At 47.6% G+C, this 11669-nt stretch overlaps 1 protein-coding gene across 4 annotated transcripts; it reads left to right on the top strand.

The window, feature by feature from the left end:
• The first annotated feature begins 228 nt into the window (after positions 1-228).
• Positions 229-8305, top strand: ECSCR (endothelial cell surface expressed chemotaxis and apoptosis regulator). 4 transcript variants are annotated; one of them, XM_010990742.3, is made up of 11 exons: positions 229-383; positions 3746-3781; positions 4007-4057; positions 4219-4278; positions 4708-4842; positions 5233-5280; positions 5903-6013; positions 6411-6509; positions 6729-6765; positions 7692-7788; positions 7959-8305. In XM_010990742.3, exons 1-11 carry the CDS (start codon positions 323-325, stop codon positions 7965-7967), a joined length of 744 nt encoding a protein of 247 aa, XP_010989044.1. In that variant the 5' UTR covers positions 229-322; the 3' UTR covers positions 7968-8305. The 4 variants fall into 4 exon arrangements, with proteins under 4 accessions (XP_010989044.1, XP_010989049.1, XP_010989046.1 ...); XM_010990747.3 differs by lacking the exon at positions 4708-4842; XM_010990744.3 differs by lacking the exon at positions 5233-5280.
• Positions 8306-11669: the final 3364 nt, after the last annotated feature.

Below are 11669 nucleotides of genomic sequence, written 5' to 3'. Positions count from 1 at the left end.
CCACAGACAGGAAGAGAGGGGGCATGGGTCCAGGTCGCCATCACTGGCCTTTGTACACAGCCCTGGAGGAGACCACAGTGGCCCTAGTGCAGGCCATGAGGAGCCTGGGCACAGTCACTGCTGTTTTTACATCTTCAACTGGGCTGCTGGGCTGAGTACGTCCCCTGGAGCCAGTCCCAATCTGTTTCCTTCCATTCTTTGACAGGAAGCTCCTGGAGAGCCAGCCCCCACCCCCCACCCCGCCCCAGCACTCCCTTTCTCTTCTCCACTATGGACAGAGCCTCCACACAGCAGCTGCCTGCCTGCCACAGACCCAGCTGACATGGGGAGTGTCGGAGAAACGCAGCTGTGCTGGGCCATCCTGGGCTTCCTCCTGCTCCAAGGTAAGAGCCACCGGCCACCACCCTTCAGCAGTTCCTCTCCCACAGCTGGCAGTCCTGGGCACCTGTCCCTCCCTCAGGACATCCACCGCACAGGCTTTCCATCCAGGGCTGTGCTGCCCAGAGGGAAATTCCAGAGCCTTCTCTTGAAGGGGATCAGTTGGCTTGAGAATCAGTCCTTCCCAGGCAGGAGTAAAATACAGATATGGTTAAACACTTTTGTGGGAAAACTTCGGGGTGAACTAGAGCCCCCACAGAGGCAGATCTCCTGAAATGTGGGAAGTGACTGTCTTGGTATATTGAGGCTAGAAAGCTCCTTCTAGGATGTCCTAGCACAAAACTGTCTGTACCTTGGGCTTTCCATGTCATCTTTGTCTTCTCTTGTATGAGGAGTAAAAACCTGGGATTTCCAAATATTGACTTTAAGCTCAAATCACAGCAAGGGGGACTCAGGTTAAATACAAAGAGCCATTTGCCAAAGAAGATGTACACATTTTATCTAGGGGGCTAGATGAAATGACCCCCCAGAGTAGAAGACTTGGGAACAACACCTCTCAGATAGGGCTCTACTAGCTGACGAGTTGTGAAGTAGCTCATAGGAGTCCTCTAATTAGGGAGAAGTTGCTGGGAGCCATGAGAAATCCAGGAGACTGTGACTCACAGGGCAGTAACTTCCCTTAGGTCATCCATCCCCACCCCCACCTCACCCTCCACAGGTCTTCTGTGGAGGATTATGAGCATGTGCTCAAAGCAGCAGAAGAGAGTTTAAGAGTGCTTGGATGGGGAGAGAAGATGGCCTTTTCTTGGTAGTGGGTGAGAGGGCCTGAGTACCTGAACGCTCTGTCTCCTGGAGAGGTCAGACATCTCTCTAAAAGCCCAAGGACTGGGGTTAAAACTCTGATCCCTATTGCTAAACCACCCCCCACCTCCTCAGGATAGAGTCACACATGTGATCTGGGACTGGGGGACTAGGCTGTTGTAGAAACTACAGAAATGGCAGAGATTTAGAAGCTGAGACTCATGAGGGGGCATTTTTACAAACCTAGGCTTCTCCCAGCCTCCCTACCCGCTGTCCTGTCTCAGGGCAAGCGCCAGGGCTAAGAATGCCCTGAGTGACTCTACCTGAGCCATAGTCACCCTTGAGTGCCTAACCTCTCATCTCAAGATCTCAGAGCATTCACTTTCATTTTGGTGGACTGAGGAATCCTTTTGAGGACATCCAGGCCCACAGAGGGACTTGACTGTGGAGACATGGAGTCAGGGCAGACTTGAAACTGAGAATTTGAGAGAAGGGGGCAGAAATAAAAAATGTCCAGGATTTCTTAAGCATGAACGGTCAGGCACTGTGCTTTATATGCATTTTCTCATCTTCATAGACACTTATGAGGTACTAAAATCACTTGCATTTTAAAGAAGAGAAAACTGAGGCCCAGGTCAGATAGTAAGTGACAGAGTCAGGACCTGAGCTCAAGACTGTCAGACTCCAAAATCCATGATTTTAACGACTAAACTAAGCAGATGAGGAAAACAGTATGGTGGTGGTGAAGAAGGGGAAGAGAGAGGCTGGAAGGGAATGAAGAGGTAGGGATTAAGGAGGAGAGACAGGAAAGTAAGAAATCACTGTGGCCAGTGTTCTTCCACTGTATGCATGCTCAGTGGTCAGAGGCACCCTGGCCTATAGAAACAGGTGCTCCCTAAGTCTCTCCTCTACTCACAGAGGAATCTACTCTTGACAAAACGTTCCAGTAGTGGGAGGGGAGACAGGAGACAAAGAGAGAGTAGGCTACTGACATGGAGCTTGTGACTTTGGAACTCCTTCAGAGATACTAGTTTTGCTTCTAGAAAAATGCAGGAAGACAGTGAATTGTGCCCTCCCACTAAAATCTAAAGTCATAACATTATAGAGCTTAGATAGTACCTTAGATATGCTTGATCAATAACTGACAGACCTTTTTTAGGAAATGCCTCAGATTGAGAGTGTTCATCTTCAGCTGAGAAGAGTTCTCTCTAGGCTGGGGCACCTAAAAGTTTTAACTCCCCTCTTAACGCTCCCACCCAAGGACGGAATGGGGCTATGAGTGATGGTGACCTGGAAAAACGCGACTCAGGTTCTGAGCAAGCTTGGGCTTGGAAACAATTAATTGCACACTATCCAAATGATAGCCCTATGGTGGAAGGCAGTGGCTAAAGAAAACAAACAGACCAGCAGGCTGCCCCAGGCTGGGTGGGCCCCTGGCCCTCAGCTGCCTCTGTTCACCCAGGCGCTGGGCTCCCAGGCTTGGTGCTTCCCTGATGATGAGGCGCTGGGAGCAGGAGGGCCAGGCCAGAGCCTGCAGTCCCAGCCTGAGCAGAGGACGGGAACCCAGCGGGGCGGCTCCACTTCCCCACGTTGTTTTCCTTTCACATTGTTCACAGGTTTCAAGAATGATTTCATTGTGGAAAATGAGCAAACACAACCTGACCTTTCAGGTCCCACACATGCAGGGGACACAAGCACACACGCACATCTGCCTAGGGATCTGCCTAGGGGCCTATAGGCATACACAAGTGCAGACTCGAAAGCTAATGAGGTTTGCAACTGAGGCCTCCTGGTAATTGACTGCTCCCCTGGTTTGGCTAACAATGACCATTTTTCTTTTTCTTTTTCTTTTTTTAAAATTAATTAATTTATCATTTATTTATATTTTTATTTTTATTATTGAGGTATAGTCAGTTTACAATGTTGTGTTAACAAAGACCACTTCTGAAGTAGCCTCATCTATTAGAGTAAATTGGTTGCTTATTCTAGAGATTTCCTGCCTCAGAACTTGCTTCCTGTGTGGGCCATTCCTTTCAGCTGGAGGAGGGCAGATAGCCCAGATACCAACCCCAATCCTGAACCCCATTTTATTCACCACATCTTTCCATCCCTTCCCCTTAGGGCAGGAGCAGGATAACAGTATTCACAGGGGAAAAGAGATGGCTCGATGGTAGTGCAGCAAGAACGCTAGCCTGTAGACCTGGAGTCCTGGGTCCTTGTCGAAACGTGGCAGGTCACTGGCCCTCTGTCCTTGGAAATATCACTACTTTGAAATAACCTTCCCCCTACCTTGTGTCAGGTTGTTATAAAAGCCACATGGGACTGAAGAGACAGGAAAGGACTCTGTGACACTGAGCCATGACGTGGTAGTGATTGTGCCATTGAGTCACAGTCTCAAAGGAAGCCAGCACTGTGAGCTGGAGTCACATCCTTTAGTCCTCTACCAAGTGTGTCCACCTTCCAGCATGGGAGGCTGGGAAAGCCAAAAGGCCTGGGTTCTTCTCTGGGGGATGTGCTGGGCAGAAAGCTCACCAAGCTAATCTACACATTTTGCTTTCTCTTTCAGGCCACAACTCCCTGCCCACGACAACTAGCCCTCAGGGTAAGACCAAAAACACACAGGACCTACTCTAGCCTTTAGGAAGAGTGGAAAGAGCTCTAGGTCAGTTTTGTACTAGTCTCTAACATGCCTTGAATAGGGAGAGAGATGGATGGTTGGGGGTTGGGGTGGGGTAGGGAGAAAGACTAGAAAACACCAGCTATAGAGAAGACAGGGAGACGGAGCAATAGGAGCAGCGGACCCTCAGTCTCAGATGATCTGTTTCAGGAAACCTCAACAGTCAAAATCTAACCCCAGGGCCAACTTCCCCTAAGACAGGTGAGTGTGTGTGGTTGCTGAGGAGCCAAGCCCTGTCCCTTGCCCAGTTCCCTCCCCAGCCCTTTAGATCTGCTTGGAGCCCAAGGGTTCTCCAGTGGCTGAGGGAGAGTGGTGTCACCAAACCTTCCCCACCTTCAGCTCCCCTCCACCTCTACTTGCAGGAGACAGTCCTTCCACAAAGCCCAACAGTTCAAGCCCTCTGCCCAGCGCCAGCACCCCAGGTACTCTGTCGCTCAGACTGCAAATGCCATCCAGGGAGGGGCCAATGAGGAGGCAGACACAGTTTCTGCAATAAAAGAGAATAGACTCGTGGGGGACCAGACAAGTAAATAGGATGTCACATTGACAGTTACAGAGCAGGGTGAGAGGGGCCATGAACATAAGCAGAAGGTGCTGTGGGAGCCCAGGTAATGTCAGCTACCTCAGACTTAGGGGCCAGACACCCCAGAGTGAGCGGTCCCTGAAGCTGAGGCTCAAAAAATAAGTCAACCAGATGAAGACTGTGGGGTGGAGGGTGCTACGGCACATTCTAGGTAGAGGGCACTGCCAAAGTAAAGGCCAGAGAAACCGAAGGCAGATTTGGGACTAAAGAGCCCTCCCTGTGCACATGCTGGCTGAGGCCCTAAGCAGGCCATGCGTACTTCCTCCAGAGAAGTCCTCACAGGTCCCCACGACTGTGTTAGCCGGTAAACCCGTGACTCTGAGTTCCAGCACCATGGCTGGTCACTACCCATCCTCGCTGGGCCTGACTTGGTCCCAGCCACAGAAGCACACATCAGGACTTGGTGAGTACCTGGAGCTGGGGGTGAAAACACTGGGTCATAGCTGCCTGGGTTCCATCTTTCCTCCTTCAAGAGGCCCAGGTCCTGCCCCACATGAGCGTCAGAATCCACACCAGTGGCACCCTGGTTTGGGAGAGAATGAAAGTGGTTTTGGGTGGGTGGGTAGAGACAGGAACTGGTCACGATGAAGGTAAAAGAAGCCTGGACTCAGGACTGATAAAAGTTTGGAGGGGTAAGGTTGGGTAGAACCCAAAATGATGGAAAGGGAGGCAAAAAAAGGTTAAGAAAGGGCTACACGATTCTCAGGGCAGGTTGGCCTTCACCCAGCAGCATGGGAGAAATCTGGGAGGGGGTGGACACCCTCCATCTGAGCCCTGCTGTTGCATGGTGCAGGCACGGGTGTTCTAAGCGGCGACAGCAGCAGAGGCAGCACAAGCGGAGGTATGTCCCGTCTTTGCTCACAATGAAGAGTCCCCTGACCCTTTCTCTCATCCTACCCTTGGCTCTGGGATTTTTTTTTTTTTCACAATTCCAGACTTATTTGGGATGAGGTGAGGATAAGGAAGTGGAATAGCAATCAGGCCCACACTACAATGAGATGGGCGATCACACCTCTGTTTTATGAGGGTCAGAAACTTGTGCCCATTAACTGGCAGCTGGCTTGTTAGATCAGTGCCTGGGCACAAACATCCGGTGCCCTTCTTTCCTCCCACGTCAACCTTTGGCAAAACACACATGGCTCTCCCTTGCCTGGTCTGGCTCCCCATCTCTGCAGTGTAAATTCCTTTCCTCTGGGCCCCACAGGCGTGGTGGGAAATGCATAATGAGGGAAGCATCCTGAACTTTCTAGAGTTCTCTGGAACTGGGAACATGAGCAACCAGCAATGCTAGTCACGTGATTCTACATCAACCAGTTCTGACCTCCATCCACATGGGATCTGGTTGGAGGAAGTCTTTGTAGGACATCAGTTCTCACTGCAGTCCTTTACCTGGGAGAAGTGGGAGGGGACATGTGGGCTGTGTCAGGTCTTTCACTGACTCAACCATCCCTACTCTACTTTAGACACTTTTCACAATGTTACTCCCAAATCATCTACCATGAGTTTGAGGACAGGCGACTCGACCATCCTGCCCAGCCCCACGTCAGAGACAGTGCTCACTGTGGCTGCATTTGGTGAGGAGGAGGAGGAGGTGGGCATGGCAGGGGACCCCACCCTTGAACTGACTTGGACTCTGGGTCCGGAAACACAAGTTCAAATCTCATCCATTTGTTCCAGGAGGGTTTGGTTGATGAAGATGCTGGTAGAAAGAAATCTCCACTGGGCCTCCATTCAGCTCTTCTGAGCTCTACTAGGTCTTGTGTTCTTAAGGGAGGATGGCTCAGGGCTCAGGAGCCCACTCTGGCCAGGGAATGCTGGATGAAAGCTCAATCATTCAGCAGAAAACGGCAATTCACTTTGCTCCCAGAGCCTGTCTACACAGCACTTAGCTGGGAAAAGAGAATTGGACTCCTGTTTCCCCATTTTGCCCTTCCTCTGCCTCTCCTTCACCCCATTCTTTTCCCTGTTCAGGTGTCATCAGCTTCATTGTCATCCTGGTGGTTGTGGTGATCGTCCTGGTCAGTGTGGTCAGTCTAAGGTTTAAGTGTCAGAAGAACAAGGAGTCTGAAGGTACATGCCCTGACCCTCATGGCCCCCCTTTGCCTCTCTTTGCTGGAGGATGCAGGGCTAGATTCTGAGACTGATTCCCAGCCCGGAGTTGAGGGAAGGAATGGCACATAAGCACCACTAGATGAAGAGGGAGGGTCCACTTGTGTGGGCTTTGAGGGGCACATTGGGACTCTGAGTTACAGCCTGTGACCTCCAATCTGTGCCTTTGCATTTTTACAGATCCCCAGAAACCTGGAAGTTCAGGGCTCTCTGAAAGGTAAGAGTGTCAGAAGTGTAAGGGAAGAATCACCCATCTGATCTCTTAATTCCCCACTCCAAGAGTAGGACCCACACTTCCTGCCTTCTCCACACACACACCCACACCCATACAGAATCCTGACAGCCTCACCGAGGCCAGGACTAGAGGTAGGCAGGACAGGAGGACAGGGCAGACCTAAAAAGAAATAGCTGGGTGATGGGAGAGGGACTGGAACACTTTCCCCAAGGCCAAGTCTCTATAACCCTTTTGTGAAAAATGTAGGAAGTCAGATTCTAATCTACTCCTTAAATAAGAAGATACTCATTTAAGGAATCACTTATTGAACACCTTGTATGTGCCGAGCACTATGGTAGATATTTTGTAATAATATCTCAGATGCTTAGAGCAATTCTTCAAGGCAGGTATTACTGTATTTTACACATAAAAAAAAAAGAGTAAGACTCAAGAGATCTTGGTCAAGATCACACGGTAGTAGGTAGGAAAACTAAGATTTGAACACAAGTCTAAGGTTTATTTGTTTAATTATAGAGGTACTGGGGATTGAACCCAGGACCTTGTGCTAAGCATGTACTCTGTCTACCACTTGAGCTATACCCTCCCCTACTTTTTAAAAAATGTTTTTTTTTGAGGGGGAGGTAATTAAGTTTGTTTGTTTGTTTGTTTATTTATTTATTTATTTATTTATTTATTTATTTTTAGAGGAGGTACTAGCGATTGAACCCAGGACCTCATGCATGCTAAGCATGCACTCTACCACTTGAGCTATACCCTCATCCAAAGCACATTCTCATTTCATTTAGTCCACCACCAAAATAGAGGTTTATAGAAACAAAGATCGAAGTTTCAACACCCCCAATAGTCTCTTGACCCCCATTGCCCTACCACTTCTCCTCTCTATAACTCATGTTCCCTTTCTACGCCAGCTGCTCCACAGCCAACGGAGAGAAAGACAGCATCACCCTCATCTCCATGAAGAATATCAACATGAATAACAGCAAAGGATGTGCCTCAGCAGAGAAGGTGTATTTTTCCTGATGCCTTCCTCTCGTTCCCCACCTCTTCCTCCTCCCTTCAGGCTCAAGTTCCTTAACCAAAAAGGAGATACTTTCAGACTCAGGCTCTTCTCTCCTCTTCCCTACCCCACCACTCCCAATAACTTCATCCTTCCTCATTATGTATTTATTTTGCAGGTTCTTTAAAAGCAATCATGGGTCCCCATGAATCTGAGGATGATGCAGCTGCCCTGTGACCTTAAGGAGGAAAGCGATGGGATCGGTAGAGGCCATGAACCAAATAGAAATTATTTTATTGTTTCACATCTACCCCCAGATCTAAAGGACACTAGCATTCCTCCAGATCTGGGAGCAAGCAGCCAGTATGAGAGACTCTTTCCCATACGGACAATCACCCTAGAAGAACAGCCTGCCCCTACCACCTTCTCAGAGTCACAGGAAGGAGTCTTTAGAGCCAGAGCAAGGAAAATGACGAAGTGAATTGGTCCCTTCTACTTTGCATTAAAATTATTTTCTGGCCTGCAGTCTAATTTCTTTTAAGGTCTACTTTCCCCTGGGTATTTCTTAACAGAATGTTCTGGCAGCTCTGGGGGCTTCTTTTGGAGGTAAGGCATGTGTACAAGTTTCTACACCTGTGGGGAGCTCTCTGAGAAATCTGGGAGGTGGAGAGAACTTTTTGTCAGGTCTGCCTTAGTTCACCTGGTTTGCTCAGTAGGGATGAGGTGACTGATTAACCACTCCGACAGGGGGAGAGAAAAGCTGTAAACAGTGACCAACTGTCACAGTAAAGAAGTGTTAAATCTGTAGAGTGAGAACAGGAGGCACAACACATTCTGACTAGGAAACTCTGGTGGTGAGAGCTGGATACGGTGAGGACTAATGTCCTCTGCCTGCCCTTGGGCAGACATGCCTCGCTTTCATCCTAGCTGTGGGAATAGCACTGAAAAGGTTTGGAGCAAGGATTGATCTGTAACTTTGTAAATCAAAACCCATCCCATTTACTACACACAGTTATGAAGTTCATATCTGAGAAACAGAATGAAGGGTCACAAATACTGTAAAGTCATTTAGAAAGAAAAAGAAAGCAGTTATCTGTCTTCTTACTAATCTCTACCATGACACTGGTTTGGAAATGAATCTTGGTTGGGGAGGGTCAGTGGAAGAGTCATCTGGGTATATCTGTATGAGGCTCAAGAAGCATCTGGCAGTTGGCAGTTTAGAACACAGGAAGAACACAGAATTCTGAAGCAACAATATACTATTTTTTCCCCCGAATTTAGACTCTGCAAGGTGATATGTGAGAGAAAGTGTAGAACAAAAATTTCTACTCTCTATGTCTCACTGAAACTATTCAAGTGGCCTGAAGAAACCTACTGGATTCTAGAATCCTCTAGGGCAGTGTCTGTAAACTGCTCACATCTGTAGCTCCTATGTGATACACTGTGCTCAGCACATCAGGGGTCATGAAAACTGGCTCTTGAGTGCAGGAAATCCAGTCAAAAGGCTAGGCTCTGCCACAGACTTACAGCTTAACTTTAGTGAAATCATCCCCATCTCTGAGTCTATTTTCTTATTTTTAGAGTGAGGTGACTGGACTACTTGGCCTTCTTTATCTTTTTTTGGTTCTTATATTCTACAGTTTGATAAACTCTAGGTATAAGAAAAAATGAACACAATCTTTTGAGTAGAGATCACTCTGGGTAGAAGCCAGAGACAAGTCTTGGGCATCTTGGGGCAAGTCTTTTACATTCTCTGGACTTAAGTTTTCCTGTGTGTTAGTGTGTATTAAGGGAAGAATGATCCCTCCCTGGCCCTGTCTACCTCACAGCTACTTGGTAGGTAAAATGGAATAGTAAATGTGGAGACACTTGGCAATTAGAAGTACTAGTTGGCAATTATAGCAGACAATGTGGAGTACCACCACCCAAGTCTCACTTTAGGATCAAGACCCTTGTTCCCCCAGCTGCTGGGATTGTGGCTGCTGAGGGCCCAGAGCTGGCTGATGACTAATTGTTGGGGGTGGAGGTGGAGAGGAAGACCTGGACCTTTGCTTTCATTTCTCCCTCTGCTTAATCTTGCTTCCTTTATTCTTTGCAGCTGTTGCTCCCGGAAGCACCAGTAAACCTTCAGCATGCAAATCTCAGAGTCTCCAAGTCTATTTCCTGGAGTACAACCTATGACAGCAATACTACAGCATTAAAAAAATAATAAGTCAGATATATTTTATTTAAGGCACACTGTAAAAAGCACATGACTTACTAGTCAGTTCGAGTACAAAAATGCATCATTGGGATAGAACACTCCAGGTGACATAACAATGTCTAGAAGTACTGGATTCTGTTTGAATTGTTATTGTTATGGACTACCATGGATACTCAGTTCAGCTGCTTATCATACTGGACTAATTAAGTCAAAGACATGGGTTTCATTCTAGGTAACTCAGTTGAAGTCTCCATTATAAAGCCACAAACTTTCCCTTGACTCTGGGCAATGTCCTGCAAATATGAGCTGTTAGTCTTAAGGTATTTATACGTGGGAGATGGGACGAACTGGTACTAATATGAGGTTGAAAGGTATTTACCCTGAAACTGACATTGCAATACCACATTAACCATGTTGATTTTCCTGTTGCCAAGTAACTACACTCTGGGAAGGGGTTGAGGTTGAATTCAGTTAATGCTGAACTCTTCTCTCCAGAAAACTGTATTAGAGGGGGCTCTGTTGGAAGATCCTACTATTTATGTAAATACAAGACCCACCTCTGACAGGAAATCCAAGTATAGCTTCTCCCTGCAGCTTCCCTGAGACCATATCTCTTCCCTGATGTCTAGACAACAGGATGGTGGCCATTTACAAGATGACTTCCTCCCTATTCTAACACAGGACTACATGCCCAAAGCAGGAACAGGTGGCTCGGGTAGGGTGGCTGCTGTAGCTTGTCCTTCTCTTACTTCTTCTCCCATCCTATGGGAGGCCAACCAACAAACCATCTCAGGCACACAGAGCCAGTTGGACAGAGGGATCATTTACTCAGTATCTTTCTTCCAGGACTGGATGGGGCAGCACATCAATCATATAGGATACACGGCAAACCTCAGTATCACCAGCAAAAATTCACTACAGTTCAACAAGTTTTCCTGAAAGTAAGTAGAGAAAACTGATAGAAATCTGAGGTTGGCTCTAGGTAAAATGGTTTAGCAGATGAAGAACAACTGCAGGCCCCCCCGGCCTAATTCTTGCATACAGTTTCCCAAAGCCAGGCTAGCACTACTTAGTTCTATTTGAATCTGCTGGAAGAACTGTGTGGTTCTGCTCAGCAGTCTCCCCCTGGATTTGTGGGTGTCCTTTCTCACCTCTTTGAACTTCTTTCTTCACCTACCTCCTCTTTGAGAAGTGCCAATTTCTCTTCCCTTATTTCCTTCCCAGGTGCTCTCGCTCTTCCTGCTGATTGCTTTCCCCTGGCACCTCCATCCTGAACTCTCTGGGCCAACAGTTCCCTCTTTTACCAAACAGAGACTGAATTTGACAGTGGGAATTATTTTTGTCGAGTGGTTGGCATGCTGAATCAAAAACTGGCACAGAAGTGTTCTAACTGTTGAGGTTTGGAGTTCTAAGATAGTCCTGGTGATAATCATAGAAAAATTCATCCAGAAGTGTTAATTGAGGTGTAAATGAGCTGGAGGATGCGTTTGCATGGCAATATCTGAGAAGGGTGCAATGCTAAACCACTTTTTACTGATCTAGTAGTAAATGAGCTGTCTAGAAAAGGAGGAAGTGAGGTTTTAGAGGTGTTGGGAAAGGTTGTTGAGGTACCAGACATTTCCAAGAGGCCCTGGCTTCCCAAATCTTGTCCAGCATTATTGCACTTGGTCTCTACTCTTAAGTAGC

Source organism: Camelus dromedarius, chromosome 3 (genome assembly GCF_036321535.1).
Source record: "Camelus dromedarius isolate mCamDro1 chromosome 3, mCamDro1.pat, whole genome shotgun sequence".
Lineage (NCBI taxonomy): Eukaryota > Metazoa > Chordata > Mammalia > Artiodactyla > Camelidae > Camelus > Camelus dromedarius.
This window is presented reverse-complemented; position numbering and strand designations above follow the sequence as displayed.